At 35.3% G+C, this 23,546-nt stretch overlaps 3 protein-coding genes across 3 annotated transcripts; 2 read left to right on the top strand and 1 right to left on the bottom strand.

Moving 5' to 3' along the window:
• The first annotated feature begins 268 nt into the window (after positions 1 to 268).
• LOC109043144 (cyclin-dependent kinase 9) lies at positions 269 to 11,103 on the top strand. Its single transcript, XM_019060246.2, has 8 exons — positions 269 to 442; positions 1,180 to 1,490; positions 2,755 to 2,839; positions 3,502 to 3,592; positions 4,734 to 4,900; positions 6,570 to 6,688; positions 7,121 to 7,391; positions 7,975 to 11,103. The coding sequence occupies exons 2-8, from the start codon at positions 1,189 to 1,191 to the stop codon at positions 8,287 to 8,289; spliced, it is 1,350 nt and encodes a 449-aa protein (XP_018915791.2). The 5' UTR covers positions 269 to 442; positions 1,180 to 1,188; the 3' UTR covers positions 8,290 to 11,103.
• A 142-nt stretch (positions 11,104 to 11,245) lies between these two features.
• Positions 11,246 to 17,242, bottom strand: Mtch (Mitochondrial carrier homolog 1). Its single transcript, XM_019060247.2, has 7 exons — positions 16,965 to 17,242; positions 16,012 to 16,096; positions 15,131 to 15,296; positions 13,920 to 14,051; positions 13,236 to 13,425; positions 12,561 to 12,628; positions 11,246 to 11,784 (listed from the first exon to the last, which is right to left on the bottom strand). The coding sequence occupies exons 1-7, from the start codon at positions 17,067 to 17,069 to the stop codon at positions 11,610 to 11,612; spliced, it is 921 nt and encodes a 306-aa protein (XP_018915792.2). The 5' UTR covers positions 17,070 to 17,242; the 3' UTR covers positions 11,246 to 11,609.
• Positions 17,243 to 18,381: 1,139 nt separating this feature from the next.
• Positions 18,382 to 22,808, top strand: LOC109043147 (complex III assembly factor LYRM7). The gene is made up of 5 exons (XM_019060248.2): positions 18,382 to 18,870; positions 19,536 to 19,608; positions 20,223 to 20,293; positions 21,062 to 21,143; positions 21,887 to 22,808. Exons 1-5 carry the CDS (start codon positions 18,850 to 18,852, stop codon positions 21,994 to 21,996), a joined length of 357 nt encoding a protein of 118 aa, XP_018915793.2. The 5' UTR covers positions 18,382 to 18,849; the 3' UTR covers positions 21,997 to 22,808.
• Positions 22,809 to 23,546: the final 738 nt, after the last annotated feature.

The following is a 23,546-nucleotide window of genomic DNA, read 5'->3' as shown; positions in this document are numbered from 1 at the left end:
ACAAAATCGATCTAATATAATTTTTTTTTTTTTTTTTTTTTTTTTTTTTTTTTTTTTTTGTCGTCAAATTTTTTGGGGGAGTTTTTTAGGATTGGGCCGGGGTGGCTACCGCCACCTAGAATATTTAACGGCATCTTTTTAGGTCCTGCCGCCTCCAATAGCTCTAGCTCTAATTTGAACGGCGCGCTTGCAAAACATGTGTGTTGAGTTGGTACACAACGTGCGTGGTGACAAGAAAATCTCGATCCATGACGTTGGTATGCTTGAATGACTTTTTGTAAACAAAACACGTGCATTGAACATAACCTCAAATTTCCTCAAGTATGTGATAAGTGATAATCTAACAATGGTTAGCTTTTACAAATGAATTAATTTACCAAATAATAACGTTTTCTGTCCAAGTTTGAATCAATTTATACCTGACGAATAACGGAACAAAGAGGTGAGTATAATGTTTTGTCTGCTTTAGACTAGCAGGACCAAAATTTTAAGTAGATCTTAATGTTAGACATTGAGTTCCTTCATGTTGAAACTTCACTTTAACGCTGTATTCCCCTCCGTCCTGGCTATCTTTTCCTCTCTTAGAATCTAAATATTCCGTAATAATTTTCGGTTCAACACTTCATTTGACCTCTGCTCTTTTCCCTTGCTCAAAATTATTCATTCATGTGAGCTGTATACGTACGAAGTGAGGCTTTTTCCGGAAACCTTACAGAGTTGCAACATACTTTAGTATGAAGTATCTCTCATGAATTGTATGGTTAAATGAAATGTACAATATTAGGATTCAAGACAAACCTCCGGTTAGCTGTTGAAAATCGACTAACTTCACGTCAACAATTGTTGTACCATATGTCAGGCTCGGACTCAATAGCCTGTCGTACTGACTTGTAGTTATGCCTATTTTTGCTTGACCCGGGTAATGATTGCTACTTGTGGAATCTCACATTGTCAATATTCTCTTATGCAAGCTTATCATAACCTGGAAGGACACCCTTAGGTGATAATTGCAACAATCTATGCTTGAATCTAATTTTTGATTTCCGTAGCACCATGTACAGAATCTTCTCTCCTGTGAAAGGGAGATGCCAAAAAACATATCAAACCCTGTTTTTCATCATTTTATCGTTACATCTCAAACTGCTGCTAACTTATTTTTGTGTAATTGCTCTCTTCCAGTTATTTGAAATGATAGCAAAGCCCTCCGCAGGACAGTCTGGTAGTAGAGTTGCACCAAGTGGAAGTCAAAGCAGAGTCAGTCATGATAGCTATAGTCACCAAAAATACAATCATCCTAATCAGCCTGTGAACCCACCAAACCCAACACTACCTTTCCCTGCCTCGCTCACTCCTTCTGCAACTCCTCCGCAAACTCCTCATATGTTATCAGCGAAAGAAAAACAAAAGTATATTGAAAATTACGATTTCAAATTCTGTGATGAAGCCGCCAAGTATGAAAAACTCACTAAAATAGGTCAAGGAACATTTGGGTGAGTCGCAAATTTGTCAGAATTTTCTTTTCTATTTATTGTTGGGTAGGTAAGTGAGGGTAAAGAGCTGCATACTTTGTCAGGGACCATTTTTCTCAGATGGAATCCCTTTTTCTAGCAGGAAAATAGTGAGGCAGCTCCGTCAAACCCCAAGGCATAATCTTTAATAATAATACGATCTCAAGAACTGGCAGTCATGGAAACTTCAATAAAAAAAGTGTTTTTAAGGCCATTCACCCTATCGGATGGCGAAAAAGAGGAAATAATAAACATCTGTGCTGATGGGCAGGGGGACAAGATATTGGGTATTTTCATCCATCTTATTCATCATATCGAAAGGAAAAATATCATGAGATTTTTTGCTGTCGATCATGTAAGAAAGAAACTGTCTCTGATCAGTTTTTTGAAACGCAATACTAGATTTTTGGATTGCATCTTTTTGCCCAATTGTGTCATGTATTTTAAAATAACTTTTTTACGCATCGCAAACAGTGGCGGCCTTGAAGCATTAGAGAAATACATAATTCATTCCTACACTTGGACGTATTTCTATCAAATGGAACAAAGCGCCATAGGGGGAGGAAAGGAGGGGGGCTTGGATTGGCGGGTGTTGCGGAACGCGATGCTCGTTCCGTCCTATAATCGCAATGCTTTTCCATGGCGCTTAGTTCCGTTTGATAGAACGTCCTATCCGGGATTCTAAAATCCTCAAAAGGAACTCAAATTGGTGCTTAGTTCCGTTTAACAGAAATACGTCCATTTTATTGATGGTTTGATATGAAGCACGTATTAGTAGCCAAGTGTTGTAGCTCACAAAAGAAAATCATGATGATTATTTTTTATTTTCGGAAGCAGTTTTTTGCCCCTAAAACAGATATTGCCTCGCCATTTTGTAAATTTTGCTGCAATATTTTTGAATTACCTGCTGTCGTACCATCAATAATGATAAGCATTTGCATTACAACTGACCTAGTTCTGCTGCCATTAGAGCATTTTTTTCTGAGAAAGGGAGGCGCACCCTTCTTCCTAAGCCCAACTACTAATTTTCTGGCAAAAACGCTGCTGCCGTCACCCCTGATGTAAGACCAAAGCCATGAGTTTTCTATGAATCCTGTTCTAAGGCCTTATGGACTTATTCCTCAGCTAATGTCTCTGTCTTTTCTTTCATTTTTTTTCCTTTTTGTATTTTTTTCAAACCAACTATGTAATCTAAATTTTTGCTACCTTAGTAACAAGTCTAACTGTTCTTTTTCTCTGTTTTTAGGGAGGTCTTTAAAGCGAAAGATAGAAATGATGAAAAAAGAATTGTTGCAATGAAGAAAATCCTCATGGATAATGAGAGGGAAGGAGTAAGTAGAACTTATAAGACAGAATCTTGATAATTCACTAATTGTAATAGGATGTGAAAGGGAAGTACTGGAACTTCAAAAACCCTCTATACTTTTGAAAACAAATCAATGTACTTAATATTACCTTAATCAAAAACAAAAGTTGAGCTCATAGCCGACCTTACAAAGTGCAATGATTGCGACTCAGGCCATGCTGAAGCATGTTTTTTTTTAATAGAGCATTGCGTAAGTCACAATCATTGTAGACATTTGTAAAGTCAGCTAATATCTCAACTTTTGTTGTTGCATCATGAGTAGCCGAAGACCGAAAAATCTTATTCCCTTGATCATAAATATCTATCTTTCAGTGCTTTGTTTTATCTCTGTATCTACTTCAAAATTTATTGGTAGAACTTCTTGAAGAAAAAATCAAGCATGTATGAATGTTAAGATCAATATCCGATGTTGTCAAAAATAGTATCCTGCGATTGAAACAAAGCATCTTTTATGTGTTATCAATGAGTCAACCATGCCTCATTGCTTAATTTGTTTCATCTAAACAAGCGCACCCTTCCTTGCAAAGCTTTTTATCTCACATTGTAAACATCTTTTGAATGTAACAAGCCGTAATGCTCACAACTTTTCTCAAATCTGAAGTTTTTTTTCTTTTTTCATTTTTCCAGTTCCCTCTTACTGCCTTGAGAGAAATTAGAATCCTGCAACTTCTGAAACATGAAAATGTAGTGAATCTTTTGGAAATCTGCAGAACTAAAGGTACTTTCTTTTTATATGTATTAGTTACTTTTTGAATTCTAATTTCGTTGAAAGTAAGCATTCACAATATTCTTAATGTTAATGAGTTAATAAAAACAGAATTTGGTTCAACTCGCAAGTCACCCAAACAGAAATTGTGATTATGCCATCATGAGCAAAATTCAGTATAAACCTGAAAATCTTACGACAAAGAGAAAAAATCTCAAGTACAATACCTAATCATCTCTCCAAAAACTGTTTAGTGCAACACTAGTTACGATCAGTCAGTGAGGCAACTGCAAATTGGACGTATTTCTACCAAACAGACCTATGTGCAAGTGAGAAATATGGGGTGTGCTCGTTAGTTCTCTTTGCGTAAGAGTGAATGATAATAATAAAGCGCCAGTGACGTCAGCGACAACGAACCAGCGCCGGCACGACGGGGAGATCGCTAGAGTGAGCCCTTAACTCATGAGCCCTGTCCACAAGGCTCTCTTGCCATGCCCGCAGCTCATGACTCCCGCATTTAGTTGGCACATAGGTCCGTTTGATAGAATGTAAAATCCCGCTTTTCCAATTCTTCAAAAGGAATCACGTCCACTTTTACATTGCTTCTTATGCAGCTTCGACGAGCACACCCCATATTTCTCACCTCCACATAGGTCTGTTTGGTAGAAATATGTCCAATTGAGATTAGTTAGATTCATCATCAGTACAGTGCAGGCTGTGATGGCAACCCGCAATCTGCCTCCTTTCAGAGTATTTATGGAATCAAAAGCAAGTAATGGGTATACGGTTGTGGCAGCAAGCAAGCCGTCAACTAGTTATTATTCCAAAAGCTCCGTTGAGGTCCTGGCAAGGCCCTGCTTACATGAACGGATTGCAAATTGTCAAGACAAAACAAGCTGCACTGGGCTTGCGATGGGTCCAACTTCGCTGTGCCAAAGAAGAACGCTGTATGAACATTCGCGAGTTCCAAAATTTCCCCCAGTAAAGTGTTTATTTTTTATCCAAGTTATGAATGTTTTTCCTTGAAATTTTCATAGACTTTAGATCAAATTACAAACAAGAAATATATATCAGAGTGCTCGAATTTGTACCTTATCTAGGGATCCCCCCCTCCCCTTAATTTCCTACTCTTATGTGTCCAGTTCTCTTTCAGGCACTTTTGAAAATCGTTTTCGTCCAACTTTTTACCTGATATTCGAGTTTTGTGAACATGACCTTGCTGGTCTCCTTTCCAATGTCAATGTCAAATTCAGCCTTGGAGAGATAAAAAAAGTCATGAAACAGATGCTTGATGGTCTCTATTACATTCATAGTAACAAGGTAAGCATTTACTGGAATCTTTTTCTATACATCCATCATTTCTCAATTGTAATTTTTTAAGGTTTATAAATTCTTTGATTTGAGAAGCACATCTTGCTTTATTATGTAACTAATAAAATGAGGAAAGAATAGATCAAAACATGCATTTTGTTGTAAAATATTTAAAAGACATAATGTTATTTTATTAAAACTCTGTTGAATCTCTGATACAGGAAATGCATTTTAGTTTTGATAAAATAACAGTATGTTAATTTAAACATTTCACATCAAAAGATATGCTTTGATTTATTTTTTCCTTATTTTATTATATTAATTCTACTGATTTAGGTGAGTGAGTATATCGAATTAAATGGCAGTGTCAAGAAATGCATGGAATTAAGAAAGGGGGAAAAATTAGAAAAAATAGTCTGTTTTACTTAAAGTACATCACTTTCAAACTAAGGGATATTAGAAGAAGTAAGGTGCCTCCCATCAACACCTGTAATCTTCATTACAGTGTCTAAAAATTTGGCAGTTATTTTAATTTTCTAAAAGGAATTATGAATAAGACTGCCTGCATAAAATACTGTCGTGATTTTCTCACTAATATGTAGAAAATTTTTGAGGAAGTATGCCAATGAAAACTCTCCTACTCTTTTTAAAATTAACAAAAATGATTGCCAACTTTTCACACACTACAATGGAGGCTGCAGGTTTTGACATTAGGCGCCTCAAGTGTCTCTTTTCAGCTTCAAAAAACAAGGGTGCTAAATTTTCCTAGTTTAGAACCACCCTTATGCTGGTATTGACATGTGCAAAGGATGTCGGAGGAGAGGTTGCCCAAACAAGTTTTGGATTGGGTACCACCTGGGAAGAGGCGACAGGGACGTCCCGTAAAGGGTTGGCGGCAGGGCGTTGACGAAGAGATGTTGCGGTGTCAGTTGCCCGAGAACCTCTGGGAAGACAGGCATATGTGGCGTTTGGGTGTCGTAGAACGCCAAAGTGCGTTGTAGAGCGACTTTATATATAGAACCACCCAAGGATTGTAGGTAGTCCATCATTTCTGTCTAATTTGTTTTTATTTTAAAAAGCATAGGTAAGTTCAGAAACGGTAAACAGTTTTGTGTCTACCAGCGCTATTATAATGAGAATTGAATACTATAAAATAAAAAATTAGTGTTCATTCCAAAAATGGAAAAGCCAGTAAGTGAAAACTTATTCATTATGAAATTATGGTTTCTCTCCATTCTTTCCTATTAAAAATCTTGAATTAATTTGCTTCAAACTTTGAAAACTATAATATTAATTTCAGCGAGACTGCCGTGCTGAGGATAAGTTTTGCATGAACATTCATATGTCACCAAATTTTCCCAAGTGAAATAATTGTATTTGAAGAAAACTGATTATTTCACCTTAGAATTGTCAGGCGCTAGAATAAATTGTGAGGAAAATTCTCTAAAAATTTTGATGAAAACAGTTCACAAGTTTTCAAGCATTTCATCAAGAAAGATTTGGCAACATTAAAATGTTTATACTTACAACATTTTTCGTTAGAATGGTAATATAACTGGTGCATTAGCTACTGCCTTAGCTGCTGATATTTGTGACAATTGTAGAAACTTGTTTTTTCCCCCTCTGATTTAATTGTCAATCCCCAGGAGGTTTCATAAATTTCATTTTTTTCTGCCAGATACTTCACAGAGATATGAAAGCTGCGAATGTTTTGATAACTAAATCTGGTATTCTAAAATTAGCTGATTTTGGATTAGCAAGACCTTTTAGTCTTGCAAAGAAAGATGCACCGAACAAGTAAGTTGTAGCCTTTCCTTTAGACTTTTCATTAGATTTTATCTCATATTTTCCAATGCATGCTGTCTGATGAAGTACCTGAAAAGCAGCAAGTCAGTTGCATAGTCCTAAAAAAATGCCGCCCCTTACAATCTTTTCAAACATTTATTTGGTAGACAATACAAGTAATTAATGTAGAGTTCTTATGCTAAAAGCAAGATTCAATTACATTCAAGTCTTGTCATTAATCTCATTAATTTATGTCATGTATGACGAAATCAAGTTTGTTTTGTTTAGCTCCGAAAAATAATCACTTTGTTAAAGATTTATCAATATTTTCAATCCTGAAGGTTTGTAGTATAAGCATTGGATTCTGGAATTATTAATTAAACCAAGTATCTCATAATTTTGTTCTCATCGTTTGATCCTATTAATGCTTTTTTTTTCCATCAGATACACTAACCGAGTGGTTACTTTGTGGTATCGGCCACCAGAATTATTGCTTGGTGATCGCAACTATGGCCCACCAGTTGATTTATGGGGAGCTGGTTGTATCATGGCAGAAATGTGGACACGGTCGCCAATTATGCAAGGAAATTCTGAACAACAACAGCTCACTCTAATTTGTCAACTTTGCGGCTCGATAACGCCAGAAGTTTGGCCTGGTGTCGAAAGCTTGCCGCTGTTTCAGACAATGCAGTTAGCCAAGAATCAAAAAAGAAAAGTAAGTTTATATTTTAAGAACTAAACTTATACTATCATCTTGCCATTTGTCATAGGGATGGCATAAAAAATGCTCACAAGTTGTAATTTCAATTGAGCTCTGCTTCACAATAAAAAAGAGATTATTTCAAAAGCTCTATCCTGGGACTCTTGATCAGAACCACTTTCCGAGAACAAAAGCAGCATCTGAAAATGCACATTTTAAAAATGTATTCACTTCTGTGGTGTATTTAGGGGGGGAGGGGCATTGTCAACAAGTTGCTTCAACAAATTTGTAAAAAAAAAAATCAGCCCAAACGAAGACGGCAAGTCTTGATGTTTCTCCTCTTTCAAAATAGGATTTTTCCTCAAAGAAAAAATATGTGGAAAATTAGTGTTTTTGTGGTAAATTTTTTGAGATGAACAAAGGAATGCAGTACATGGTACAAAGCAGTTCTTTAGACGGTTAAACTCTACTTGATTGAACTGGAATAATTACCCTTCCAGACTTGCTTAAGGTGATTTAGCAGTGGCAGTTATCAGAAAAATCATGAAAAATTCAGAATCAGTATCACAAAATGAACTCTCTTCATCTTTTTTTGCAGGTAAAAGACAGATTGAAACCTTACGTTAAGGATCCTTTTGGCTGTGATCTTCTAGACAAATTACTAATCCTTGACCCTAGTAAGCGTTTCGACTCAGATTCAGCACTGAATCACGACTTTTTCTGGACAGACCCAATGCCGTGCGATCTTTCCAAAATGTTGGCTCAACATACTCAAAGTATGTTTGAGTACATAACTCCACGTCGGCAAGGACATGCAAGAGCTCATGCTCACCACCAAGCAAATATGAACCTAAATAATGCAAGGCCACCTGTTGCAGCCATGGATACGACGTACAGAGATCGGCTTTACTAGCATCAGCTTTATCCACACACGGTGCACAAATAGTTGGCAAGTGTGTGGAAGTTCTTTATCTAGACTCACTTTACCTTTTCCATAATTTATATATAGTAATTCCTTTATCATCTGGCCACTGATTATAATATCAGTTATGCAGTGCTACTTTTTGCTTTTTTTTTTTTCTTTTTTTTTTGGAGTTTCTGCTGCTCATGATGTCCAGTAATTTCAACCATTCAGCATTTTTGACACCTGGAGCAGGGCTCTGCCCCAAATTGCCAGATATTCAGGGTATTACTGTATTATAACGCTCCAATGCGCTTACCATTGAGTTTGTCACATCTACCTCCAGTTTTTAACCAAGATTCTTCGGAAAATATTAATTGTGAAAATTAAATATTAAATGCAAAACTTCGAAGACTTTTTTCAGAGAGATTACAAAATTGAAAATTGTACTTTTTACTGTTTACACCCCCATTTTATGCATAGTACTTTTACTGGTATAAAATTGGTAGTCTACATATTGACAGAGTACCCATGGGGAGGTTTTAAGGTGCTTGCGCATTTTTGTACTTAACATTCAAACTAAAAAGACATCTTCATATATATGTATGAAGTAACTATTTTTGCGATTCATTGATCCAGAGAATTTTGAAAGTAAAAATTATGATGAGATAAAACTAAAAGGAATATTATACGTCTCTTGCTGCTTCCATTTTTGCCAAAAATTGTTGCGTTGCACCTTAAGTGCTTATATTAGTTCCTAAAGCCTTTAGTCAAACTCTCGTCATGGATCTACCAAAAGAAATCAGTGACGCAGAAGGTAAATCACCCTCCTTGCATAGTTGAGGCTATATATTATTATCTTTATTCAAAGGTGACAGAGAAGATGTCTCGAGTGTTCGTGAGTAGAGAGAGGTGTCAGACTGTTTAGAAACCGAGAAAGTCAGAGAGGAAAGGTGCATACCAGGAGAGTCACCAACTCCCTTGCAAGATTTTGTTTTTTCCATAAATTTTTGGCACAGCACTCTCTCAGAGTCTGTCGTGAATTTTCTCTTTGTAAATTCGAGCCTTCACTGATCTGCACTGGTGCTTTGCTCTGAACTGTAATCATTATCATATCTCTTTAGATTCAGAGGGACCCAGAATGATCCAAGAAAACCTGAAAAGTCAGGAAAAAATGAAAGAGAATTTTGGTAGACACCCTGTGTGTGCAATAAAGACCTAACTGTATGAATCAAACTTGTAAAATATCATTCAAGAAGTTTACCTCCTAAACGAAGAGGTCAAACCATTCAGTCTCCGTGCAATTTTTTCTCCCGCTGAATTCAAAGAAATTTTCCATTTTTCAAAACTGAGTCATCAGAATTTTTATTTTTTAGTATAAAAGTTTCACTGCAGCATTTAATGCGGAATGAAGTGCTGAGTACTTAAGTGCGTGGAATGTTATATCCGTTCAGTGAAATTTTATTATTAGCTTATCTTATTTGCAGACACAATTTTGATATCCATTGTACCTTCTGAACGCCTTTTCATTGTGATAAAATTGAAAATATTGAGCATGTGTGATTTTTTTTTATAAAATTCAGAGGGTGCGCGAGGCGTGGAAAGACAACTTTTTGAGAAAGTGGATGAAGCTGATTCAGGCCCTCATGTAGTATTGAGACGGATCTCAGCTATAGCTTCCCGCCTAAAGTTTCTTCTCTGAATTTTTTAGTCCATAGTAAAACGTTATTTTTATTTTAATTATTTTTATTGGTTTTAACTTAAGTTGATTACCTGAAGTGTTCAGCAATTATGAATACAGATCTTAATACAGCTAGAGGTGTAACTCGTGTAACTCTTCCAAGTAGTCGGAATTAGGTTTTTGCCAAATAAAACGCCCTCATTTTCTGTGTCATTGCTACTGTTGATCGAAAAGCAAACAAAACCTCTCAAGACGATCAAGTTTTTTAAAAATGTAGTATTTTCATCAATAATAGTGAGGAAAGAAAGAAACAGTATGTACCTAATTCACAGAAGGGTGCTGAAATGAAGTTGGATATCAAATCAATAAAAATTAGTCCCAGAAAATCCTAATTTTGGCATCCTATGAACTGTTCTTTGTAACTGTATGAAGAAACTGTAGTTATATCTCTTGCCATGGTTATATAACACAAAGTATACCACACAAAATTTTGGATGAAACCGAACGATGTAGATTAATTGGGTTCTTTTCATTTGTGAAAAGTCTTTCTCATTGATCTGTTCTCAGTAGAAACAATTCTAACTAAAACTCAAAATGTTTAACCTTCACAATGTTGACTATTATTAACTTTAAAATTTTGGACATCGAAATTTGTGTAATGACAATGCTAATCTAAGTTGTTCATTTTACTCATCAGAAATATTTTTCGGAAAACAAAAAGAGGTTTTCTACCCTGTTTTTTTTTTTTTTTTTTGTATTGTTTGAGTTGTGTTTATTTTTATCAGACTACTTTTTGGAACAATAACTGTGCATAAAAAACCTGTCTCAAAAGAATGCACCAATGTGCTATCACCTTTACTTTTAGATAAACATCTGCTTATTTTATTTTGATCTTTAAAATTTCCCAGTGCCAGTCTGTCCTATAACTTTTAAACAAAGCTGCCTGTGCAAAACTGTTTGATGTCCACTTTTTCTCAATTTAGCAAATTTTTTGAAGTATTTAACACCCAGTTTTCTGGCAGAAGGCCTGTCAACTAATTACATTGAACTTTTTTGCACAAGCTAGTCCAACTGGCGTCTCGCCTTTTTTTGTCATGAGGCTTTAGCCAGGTTGTGTTTATTCAAATAAAGCGTATTTTGTTCTATTTGATTTTGTTTTTTATTTCTATCGATAGCACCCTAACTCCAGAAATTACTACATATTAGAATATCAAAGCAGTTGGTCTCTTATTTAATTAGATACTTCTTGAGTGTTTATTACAGGAAAAATAGGAAACTGCCAAACAATTTTACAAAACAACATTTTTATTATACATAGGTAATTATTAGATCTATCATAATATGTAGTGACTGAGTCAACAATACCTGACTAAACTTTTGATTGGTCGCGTCACTGCTTCAGAACTTATCCACACTGGATGCGAAAGTGAGGAGGGCGGACTAAAAGTCTCAAAATTTTCCAACAAAAAGATCCGTGATGAATAAAAAAAAAGGTAATAAACACAATACATAGAAAAAAAATTGATTGGAAAATACCACAGACAGGAACAAAAATTCAATAAAAAAATTAAAAAAGAGGACAACAATATGAAAAGCTAGTGTTGTTTTAGACTAGCTTAATATTAATACACATATTTTATAAAGCTAAAATTTACAGAGGCCCTAAGTAAACAGGGCCACTGGGAGTTTGGAAAACTGGAGGTCCGGAGTAGTACCGCCAGAAAATACCTGATCCTCGTTTGAGATCACCGTGCTTGGACAAGTTAAGCGCACATTCGATAGAACTTTGGTACAGAGGCATAAAAGGTGGACAACCTGCTCGTAACCTGGAAAAAAAGTAAAACAGAATAAGAAATTTCAAACAAGTACAAGTAGCTATACACATATGTGATAAAATGAAGTAAGAGAGGACTCATACTTATCATAACTAATTCTGAATCGTTTGCAAAAAATGGCCAAAAATTCGAGACTGAACTCAAACGTTTTCAAAATATGAGTTTCTGTTGCAGAAATCAATACAAAACCAATTTCTATAGGGAGTAAAATTTAGCTGAGACAAAAACCCCTCCACTTCAAGTCCTCTATAAGCTGAACCAAGATCAATCGACACAAGTCAGTCATTGACAATGAGAATACTGTAGACAAGTTTTGGGGCACTACTACTACTACGCATTGACCGCGGGTAGTTTAAATGTTATGCATTGAGTTTCGGATCATTTTACAGCGGGCCAATTCTGCAACATGTGGGCTACAGTGGGGCAGGGAAGGAGGAGATCTTGAAAAAAATGAGCAGAGACTAGCAGAGCTATGTTGGTTGGTCTTGAGCTAAGCTTGACACATTCAAAGAGTCAATAAAACTTTAATTTTCGACTTAGAAAGACTGAATCGTACGAAAATTTGGTGACAGCACACATTCATCACCATCCTCGGAAAAAGGAACCTTAGTCCACAAAAAATCGAAATTAAATTATTGATTAAGGAGTATTCAATGAAGAATTTGGCACAGGAAGCACCCTAGAGTGTCAAACCAAACCGACGTTGAATTAAGAGTTAAAAATCTGTACACCTGAACTAACAGAAAAAAAGTATGATTGAAACTCACCCAGAACCAGTGGTTGCCATGCATGTGGAGACAACTAAAAATGGGTACGTGATGCTTTTGGCTATTAACTGCAAAAAATGAAGAAAAAATTAGAGATAATACAAGCTGGCAAAAAATTAGGTGCAGACAGAAAATCCTTAAAAGAGATTAATAAGAAAGGAGAGATCAGAGGTAGCCAATATTTTTTATTTTTTTACTTCCAAAAAAGTAGCTGAGATAGACAAAAAGGAGGGTTCTTTCTAATTTTTTAATTGAGGGATTAGCAAACTTGACTGAACTACATTTGGCAATGAGGAACTACTATTTCTGGCTCACTCATAAAGGAATGTCTCTACATAGAGAAGGTAATACAACAAATGTAGGTTTCATAAGTAGTCAGAAATAATATAGTTCCTCATTGAAAAATGTAGGTAGTCCAACTGGTAAGTGTTTGTCAATCCTAGTCCAGGGTGTGATATTTCAGAATGTTTGTCCTACACTCTTCCCGTAACAACTGGACTCAACATTTGGATCAAAGCGAAGTATCAAATTAAATGGTTTTAGTGTAAATTCTTGTACCTTTTTAAATTTGAGAGAATATTTTAAAAAAATTATGTACAGGAATGGATTTAATAATTATGATATTTTCTTGTAGAGTATACCTCTGGAAAGAAATTATAAACCTACTTTACTTACACTTGCAATAGTAGTGAGGTAGTACTTGAAATCATCCTCATCCGAAGATTTGTATCGACAAATAAGATAGGTTGCACCCCAAGTTAAAACAAATGAGAGAATTTCTTCAAGGTATCTAGGTACAAGGCCACTGAAATATCCGCAGATTCCATTTTCACGGTAAATTTCAATTATGGATGAAAATATTGAGCTGGAAACAAAAAAAGTTGGTATTTAGTTGATTTATTTATTTTTCTCAGGAAACTTTATTTTATAAGAAGGAAATAAGGCTGCTTGCCAAACGTTAGAAGATACATGGGCATGTTTTCACAAAATTGAGCCATCAGTCTTGTTATTCATATTATAACTGAATGTTATTAACTTTTTGAGAAAGAACTCTTTATACAACACAAAACCCTAGGTAGGAAAGATAGTCCAAAAACCGAACGGAAAGATTAGAGATTGTGAATTAAAATTTCATGGATCAAAGAATAATTCTCATTTCAAAGCAATAAAATTAAAAAAAGAAGAAGAAAAAAATAGCAGAGTAGTTGTGAGGCTTACTTAATAGCCTTGAAATACCTTTCAATGCTCTTTGGAGTTCAGTCTCCTCAAGCATGAGTCAGATGATGACTCTCATGTAAATTATAATCTAGGTAATAAAGCTGAAAATAGATGAGAATTAACATTGCCAAGTTGACTTACTTGTACTTTGTTTCTCTACCAATAAATTGTGCCATCATTCGAACCGAAATGACATAAAAAGGATGGCTAACAACAACACTTGCTGATCTTGCAACAACTTCTTTGGAGAGATCTCGTAGAAAGAGCCTCAGCCTGTGGAAAATATTAAAAAACAAATTCAACTAAAACAAGTCAAAGGAAAGAGAAGAAAACGACAATCAGGGTGTCTACACAGACTGGCTGGGAAAAAATTAGAACTTTTTCAGCACTTTTCCAAAAATTTCAATGTCTCCTCATCAAAAAAAATTCAGGTTTTTTTCCAGTATTTTCAGGTGACAAAATTTTAAGAAAAAAACTTTGAAATTTTGAAATTCACGCGTGGCTTGCGACAAAAATGAAGTAGCCTTGAAAGTTGAAGCTCATTGGTGGGCTGAGGATCAATTGGACTGCATTTTGCAATTTGGACCTATAAATTCCGGCCCGGTTTAAAAGCAACGTATGTGCCATTAGTTTCCCTATGCACAAAAGTGTTTTTTTCAGATGAGCCAGAATTTATATTCAGATGAGCCAGAATTTATAGGTCCAAATTGCAAAATGCAGTCCAATTGGATGCATGGTTGCGATTTAGAGGGTAAATACTGCACTAAGAATCAATGGGCGAGGAATCACATTCTTTTCCGGCTGATTTAAAAAACAGGCATGGCATGAAGCAAATATTTCTGGATCTCTTTGAAGACTTTTTGTACTTTTTAATATTGCTGGGCCACCCTCAAAAAAACAGAACTATTTCTGGACTTTCCAGATAGCTGGATTGTGCAGTGTTTGAATTACTCGCCACTATGGTCAATGCTGAATGCTTAGCCTAATTGGACTGCATTTTGCAATTTGGACCTATAAATTCTGTCTCATTTGAAAAAACGCATATGTGCATAGGGAAACTAATGGCTCATACGTTGTTTTTAAACCAGGCTAGAATTTATAGTTCCAAATTGCAAAATGCAGTTTAATTGGTCAATTAACTCTGTTTGTCATTCATTTGCCTTGTCATGATTTTTCCTGTCATATTCCACCAAACATATCATATCGATATATTTATAAGCCTTCAGCCAACCCTTTTTGAAGGTGGTATACTTAAGGAGTCGTTATCTCAAAAAGCAATTTTTTTGATAAGGGTCTCCTTGCATTCAACTCCTTAATGAATTTGGAGAGATGAAACTTAATTTTGTACTCACTCATATCCTTCAATGTTGACGTCGTCTCTTTGTTGGTTCTTTTCTCTCTGATTGAGACTATCCATGGTTGAATTATACACACAGATATTAACAACCTGGGTGCAAAGTTTACCAGAGAGACCTCGGTAGAGTCCAGTGAATCCATCAACCTTCTTTATATAACCAACTGCAAGAAGAGTTAGTATCAAATTAGGCATAATGTAGAGAAGTAATCAAAAGCCCTGTCATAAAAGTGCCCACATATATCACCTACGACATACAGACGGAAAAATTCTGAAGGAAAGACTCTGTGAAGTTTTACAAAAAGAAAACTTCAGGGGTGAAAATCGTTTTAGGTCCCCGTACTTTTCTAAATTTTGTGCAGCGCCTCAAAATTTCACTTGATAAAAGGTCAAAGCAATGCGCTCTTAGGAATCATGTTTAATTTTTGGAGTGCATGTTGATTTGACACGAGAAGTAAAATATGTATTTGTTCTTGAAATTCAGGAGTCCATGTGTGCCAAAATTGTGTGTTAGCACAAAAAACAAGAGCCATAAAAAAAACAGCCTTCACAATTTTCAAGTTTTGCTTAGGTTTGTACCTTAGCAAAACTTAAGCAGAAAAAGCTTTGCTTTTTCTAGCAAAAAAATCACAATCCTGCAATTGAGAGAAATTTGTACTTTCAGATACTTCAAAGCAGTTTCGAACCTGGCTGATAAATTATTCAAGTTCTCGCCTAAAAGCACAAACATAGTATGATGCAATCCGAACAATACTTTCCATCACATCTGACATATCTAACACTCATTAACATTCCTCCTTTCCAGGACATAAGAGCTCTATTTTTTGTTACTGATAGGGCTTCATCACATGACACATGGAGAATTATGATATAACTTACGGTAGGCAAAATTGTTGGGCAATGCATAGGCAGGTTTGCCAAAGAGAGTTCTAGAGGGATATGGAGGTAGAGGCTCGTATCCAAGCTACAAACAGAATAAAAACTGGAATTAATGATGGAAAACAAATAGGTGCCGAAAAAAAGCTACAAAAAGATTGATAGACTGCATAAAAAAACATATTTTAAACAGCCGTGAAAAAGTGTCACTTAAAATTTCTTACCTGCTAGTGCTTACAATTTTGGGCTAACACATGGGGCCAAAATTTTCAACTTTTGTGAAGAAAAATATGGTGGTTCAATTGAATTTTTTTTTTTCTTGGTGTGGAAGAATTAAATATTTCTGATCATCTATCGATAATTTTCTTAACTTGGAAGGAAAATTTTCATCTGTACATCGGAAATCGATACTGAGAAATTTTTGGAAAGATTGGTAGGAAATTTAAGTGTTGTTTTGTTCTTGTCTGGACTTCATAATAGGAAATCCTCAGAATGGTAGAAAATGTACACTGTAGCAGGCAAGTGACAATGCATTCATCACTATCTGCAGTGAGCGGAGGGATGCAACCAAGTGGAAAGGGGGGAGAGAGGTCAAGGGTAGTATTTTGAAATCCAGAAAGGGGGCTCATGGTTGCATTAAAGATGAGGGAGAAAGAGGTATCAAAGTTGGGAAAAAGTGCGCCGGAATACTTGGCACTTTTATTCCCACTTAGGATCCCACTTAGGTATCTGACTGCGCACTCTCTGGAACCGAATCAAACTAGAATCGATGAGTATTGATAAGAATCAAAGAGTCCTTATGAACTGCTTTTTCTCGGAGCATGTTGAGTCCATACTCGGTAACTTGCATTGATAGTTGCAATGAAGGTGCTCATGTGAACGTTGCCATTGTTTCCGTTAGACTAGCGTTAGATTCTTCTGATATACATGAGTTCAACAAAATTACTAAAGCTCACCTGGATTAGTACTTTAGCGTATTCAAGAGGGTGAGAGGCAGCATTGACCAGGAGCCGGAAACCGATGTCCGTCCAATTTCTGGGGCTTTCGCTGGAAAAGCTCATGTTGCAGAATTTGAATTATGTAAAACCAGATAACTTAGATGTTTCAATTGAACGAAGTGAATTTGTGAAGGTAAAAGGGGAAAACGAGTGAAAAACAGGTTATCATGAAATAGATCTTGAAATGCACAGATCACAAAATTTAAATACACCGTTGCCTTCTTGTTGCTGCTAAAAAAATGTAAATAAACATTTCTGTTACTTTCTGTTAATGTTCCTAGAGAGCGCTGCACTTCTCAAAATAAATCTCAATTTCCGGTGTTATCAATTAGTACTGTTATCAATCCCGACAACGCAACAAGCAATATTTTGTGTCAATCTGTGTGGCAGTGACCGTTCGTCTGTCCTGATTAGGACGGAGGCCAATTTTTAATAATTTTAAATAAGTTAAAGATACAGTCCTACAATTTCAGTAGTGTCTTGTCAGTGGGTCAGCTCTTTTAGTATTTGTGTCTCCAGATATCCGTCGAAGTTCATCCATGTGGAGCTCCTGCACCGAAGTGTCTTGCGTCCCCGTCCTTGACTTCATTCGTATCTGTTTTTTCCGAGTCACTTGAACAGCTTACTCATTTTTTCATTTAAAATCTTCCAAAAGGTCTGATGTTTGATCTCAACAGTTTACTTATCATAATTTAGTCAGGCCAATTTGTTCATCCTGCATGAATCATCTTGTTACGTCTCATTCCTTTCAATACGTGTGTAGTCCTGGCAGCTTGATTTGGCTCGACGCTAGTTTGTTCACACTTTAAATTGAAGACCCCACTAACTCCAGTTGAGAAATCAAGAGATAACGGGAGTATAAGGAGTCTCCGACAAGGAAGCTTAGCCACTGAAAGTTTCTTGATAACCCAGCATTTGGATAAATGATAACAGCAAGTCAAACCGCAGGTTTGCTTGGTTTCAAGAAACCTTATTGGCAGCCTCTAAAACAAGCCACTAATTAGTGGCAATTGCTCCAAATCCTTGGTAACTAACATCATCACTCTATCTTTGAGCAGAGGTAAGTGAAATTGTCGTAACATCTTATGTCGTTAATAACTCTTGTAACTTATGTCGCAGCTGACAATGGAAGTAGAGAAAAATAGCCTCATATTTGAGGTTTTACATTTTCTGCTATCGCTGTCCAAATTACCAGAGACCTGAGTTGTTGGTGAGACCCACAGCTCAGCAAAACTTCGGTCTCTGCCTCCTAAAGTTTTTCCTTTTCATCATTGGGCCTTATTTGTACACTTTAGTACCTATCCTGAAAAGCCGCTTTCTGCTGACTTCAACTGGTCAAGGGCATGGAGAAAGGCAACAAAATACGTGATGGTTTTCAATGTTTTCTAAAAGTTGAAGGAGATAGTGGAGCTACTTTTTTTTATGATGTTAAAAATTTGAGTGATAGTTCGGTACTTATTTGAGCTACTTGTTACTTGCTCCCTCGTTTCCTGTCAATTATCATTTTTTAACGTGCTTATAGTCTCGGAAGAAACGGCATCAACGTTAACCTCACTTCATCCCTGTTGTGTTTAGTTTGGTTTGTTCAGTCTGGAAATTTTTTTTTCCGTCCAAAACTTAGAAAACAATCACTAATCTTTTTTCTGCCCGTAACCTCTCGCTCCCCTCTTTCAATTCGCCTTCAATTTTTTGGTGAAAAATCAACTTTCTGAGCATTTGACCTTTGTTTTGCGAGCGATCCATCACCAAGAGATGTCTTGATTAACAAGAAACTAAGTAATGCAATTTCTCTTCAATTTTTAACAAATTTGAGGAAAATTTATTTCTCTCCCTGTAGTTCATCATGTCAGCTCTAAAGCAAGAGGTAACTGAAAGTTTTCTATACTTGAGTTTGTGATTCAAGTCTTCGCTATTTACCATTTGTGTTATGTATCAGTGAAATAACGATAAGTTGTGAAATGTCAACCAAATATTATCTATTTTTGAGTAATTTACAGCAGCCTGAATCTATTATCACCAATGTCCATATCTTTTATTCGTTTTACTCATTGCCTTTTGCTGTTGAAAATTAATACCGAGACCTTGTGTCAATTTGACAAAACGGAACACCATAGTAGACTCAAGCTGTAAGCACCATTGTCTAACTGAAAATCCTCTCTCCTTCTGTACTTAAAGAGGTACCGCTTTTTGTACTAGAACTGATCAGATCCTGTTTTGAATTATGTTTATCTTTTTCATCTGCCTATCAGGATATTATGCACCTACTTGAGTTTTAAGTAGATGGAAGGGATAAACGTATCTTAATCAAGGTCTCAGAAAGTATTAAATTGCATAAATTGAAAAGTCAAGTAAACTTGATGGAGTCTTTTTCTAGACTGACAGCACTCAACTGATGATAAAATCCTCTCATCAACCAAAAGTAGAACCTTTGCAGTGAGCTTCCTTGTGCGATAGCCAATCAGCAGTTTGTAACTACGAGTCCATTAAATTTAACAGCTAGTATATCTAAAAGTACTCCTCTCTTTTCAGGTGTTACGAGCTTTCAAATCACTGCACCGAGCATGTATGTCTAAGTTTGAAGGGGACACCCGGATGTTGACAGGTTTGTTCAGATTCAAACATCATAAATTAAAGGAAAGCCTAATAGTTTGATGTGTATAAATAAGGTATCCTGAGTTGTGCACAAAAAAATTTAGGGTTGCACTCATTACTCAAAAATAGGTAATGATCATATTTTGTACCATTAGTCTATGCTGTAAATGCACTTTTATCCAGTCACGAATATTCTTTACTATGGGAAAAAAAATTATCTACTGCAATTTGCATGCTTTTTAGAATCTGTACCAAAGAGATTTGTCCTTGTTCAGAGTGAGATAGGAGATCCACTACCTTGATTCACCTTATTACTTTCAACGCTAAAGGAAGATAGCTGATCCATCTCCTGCGTTTCAAGTGGACTATTCGAGAAAAAGAACATGAGTAAGCACTCAATTCAGCCTACTTAGTTCTATCAGGGGTATAAATCTGAGAGCAGCAATTGTTAATGGCCATGGCAGAGAGTTTTCATCAGAAATCTTAATGAACCACAACTAATTACAATATTATTCATTTTTGTTTCAACCCATTTCGGTTTAGTTCTTTTTTGTTGATTTTACTTATAAGTATTATTTCTTTAATGATCTCAAAGTATAATTAAATTTGACTTTGCTCCAACAGCTGCAAGAGAAAAAATAAATGAAGAATTCAAGAAACACAAACATATTACAAGCCAAACTGCAACTCAAGAGGTAAGTAAATCAGACTTTTATTGTCATAATTTTATTGTAAGAACTTTTGAAAATTAACCAAGCCCTGAGCTGCTCACTGTGAAGAATAATTTGTTAAAGCCATACTGGAGCCTTAGAGCATAATAAAAAGGCTTTAGAAGATTTCCTCTTTTCATCCTTGATCCTTTAATAGTGCAAAATCGGCTGTTATTCTCATGTTTTTCTTCAAAGCGAATTCATACCAGAAGTGAACATTCATTGAGATATCAAATAAGCTTAGTTACTGTTTTCATTTTAAAGTTTTGCAAATAATGAATCAATTTTGCCGATGCAACTGTTACCTCAAAAGAATCATTTTTGCAAATCCCAAAATGAAGCTACATGTAGGTGTGTGAATGCTAAATATTGCTTCCAGTTAGTCAAATAAATGGTTACTTTTTGCGTTTGAATACTTTTAGCTTCATTCTAGGGTTTAAAAAATAGATACCTTGGGGAAAAAACAGCTGAATAGTGTCCCTGAGCTTCGTTGACCCTTTTTTTGTTAAAAAACCAAAGTGAAACCTGTATTTTAACAAAATGTGTTTAATGTCCCAATGTTTCCTTACGCCCGCTGTAGATTCACCTTATCTGGTGGCCTGGAGTGACTGAATAATGGTGAGATATTCAGGCATTCTCTGTATCATGTACACACTGTCTTTTATAGATTTATGCTTGTTACCAATACAATCACCCTCACACTTGTCTTTTGAATTAAAATTACTGATATTGAATGTTTCATTTTGTATCTAGTTAATCAAGGTTTCTCGAGAAGCTGAAAATGAAATTAGGACAAGTCTTGTTCAAGTGAAAGAAATCAGGCCTGGCCATCATGGTAAGTTTAATGATTTCATAGCTCAACTCTATTCTGTTACTCATGCAAGTAAGGGACATTGGTAAATTATAATTTGTTGTAAGTATCAAAGGATGCTGCTAAGATGAGATGATTCATAATAGCATATTTCATTCTCCTAATTTTGTAAACCAAAGGCTCGTTTTATTTTGTTCACAAACATTTCAAAAATTTTGATGAGAGTTGTAGACATGCTGATCAGTTCATTTGAGTTCTACAATTGTTTATACGGTTCTTGTTTTTAAACTATTAGGAAGTGCCACAGCATGAAATGAAATATCCTCATGAATTAATGTGATCACTTCTCTTCCTCAATATGCTTATTTGTCGTAAACTATTATTTACCCTATCAGCTATGTCACCGGAATGTTTGTCCTACTAGAGACATTCTTGATTCCAATCCGAGTCTCAATGTAACCATATTTTTAATTTTTCATTTGTAGAACTGATCTTAATTCTTTAACCTGAATTTGGTAAGGAAAAACAGGCTCACAAAGAATTTTTAAGAAGATTTGTAGCTCCTTTGAAGTCAATAGTATTTCTAATCGATTTGCAGTTCCAAACTGCTTTAGCAATGCAGGCCTATGTTTTCTGGCATAGTCGGGTACAAATACCAAAGAAAATGAAAGATCAATCCAGAAATCATTCAGAATGCGATTGGACTTGAAAACATTCTAATTTAATTGAATGCTGCTTCAACTGAAAAATTTTTTTTTCCCCCACAGAAGTCAAAATCACTCCAGAGACTACGAAACTAGAGAATTTCCCGTACCGTGATGTACCTGAAGAAGAGCTAAGAAGACGAAAACCGAGGAAACCATGCTCTGAGAAATGAATTCCTAGTCAATAGAGCGTTTACTCTTTCCTGATTATGCAACAAAGACCCATGTTTGTATCAACAATTTTATCCTTGGTACCTGCTTAGTTTTGAAGTGTAATTTAAGTATGGCAATGATTTAAGTTGAAAAATGAAAGTCTTCATTTCAAAGGATAAATTGTTAAAAAATTGACCAAAATATCTCCTTGAAATATTCTGTTATGTAATAATTTTGAATGAGTTAAGAAAATCACAGTCAATTTTAAGAAAAATTGTCGATTGGTTTCCTTTTAAAAAAATCTTACAAGGGCAAAAATTTGCTACGTTGAAATTGGAATTACGTTTATTTACTGAAACCATTGACATGTAAATTATCTAGTCTTTCATTGTCAGCTTTTTTTAGTTTGTACTGTTGACTACAAGTTCAAAGTAAGAGTTTATGTGTCCGCAAATCCAAAATTTGCACTCTTATTTCACGCTTTCATAGAGAACTACTTACCTAACAAAATTTACTTCCCAATTTTATGAGGAATATACTTACAAGTTAAATATAAATTAAACATTTTTGTTTTTTAGAAATAATATTGATTAATTATGGTTTTGAATCAGCTTAAAAAGTTATAAAATCAGAAACTAAGCAAAATTTTGTGATGTTGGAATGTAGACTCAAGGTTTTTTGGTTCAAGTTGTTGATTTTTCTGTATTTCAATTTACCTCTCTGACAGATATAAATTCGTTTGTCCAAAAGTAGTTCATGCCCTGAAATTCTCATGTCATCATTTTCATAACAATGAAAATTATTGCAAAATAAAATTTTATTTTGTTAATTATTACACTGATTTATAATTTTACCAGCTTTTCATGCTACCTTATTTTATTTATGAATCCACTTCATTTTCAAACATTTAACACAGGTCTCAAATCCATCTTAACTGCACTGACTTTTGTGGAATTTATTTATGTTAAGTAATCAAGAAAGTATCCTGCTGAACAGAGGCTTAAACAGCCCATTTAATTTGCTGCACCTTTTTTTTTTTTTTTTTTTCCCCAATTTTTTTTTCTTTCATGATGTCTTCCCTGCAAAAAGTGAAAATAATTAAAGATTTGCAATTTACAAAATACTTGGTTCCCTGAATTCACTACTTTAAAGTAATACTGTTGATTTCTATCAGGGCATCTTGAAAGTCTCACCTCAAAAAAGTTCTCTAAGAAATTAATGCCGAGGGAACAATGATAAGTGAGGGATGAGTAATATCCATCAAAGTTTGAACAGTTTAAGTAAGTAATGGTTTCATAAATAACTAACAAGAGAGGGTCTAATGAAATAATAATACCTAGCTTAGTCAAAAAAAAAAGAAGAAGAAGAAAACCCTCTAAAGTTCAAACATAAAAATATGTGTGTAGATACACATCTAGGTTCTAGGAAAGGAATACTTGGCTTTTGATGCACCACCAGGATTTTTACAGAAGAACTTAGCCTTGAATGCACGTTCGGGATTTTTACATAAGAAACTGCAGAATATGCCTTTTTCTCACTGCCTATTTCAACCTTTATTATATCAAGTTTA

This window comes from Bemisia tabaci, chromosome 1, assembly GCF_918797505.1.
Source record: "Bemisia tabaci chromosome 1, PGI_BMITA_v3".
Classification (NCBI taxonomy): domain Eukaryota; kingdom Metazoa; phylum Arthropoda; class Insecta; order Hemiptera; family Aleyrodidae; genus Bemisia; species Bemisia tabaci.
This window is presented reverse-complemented; position numbering and strand designations above follow the sequence as displayed.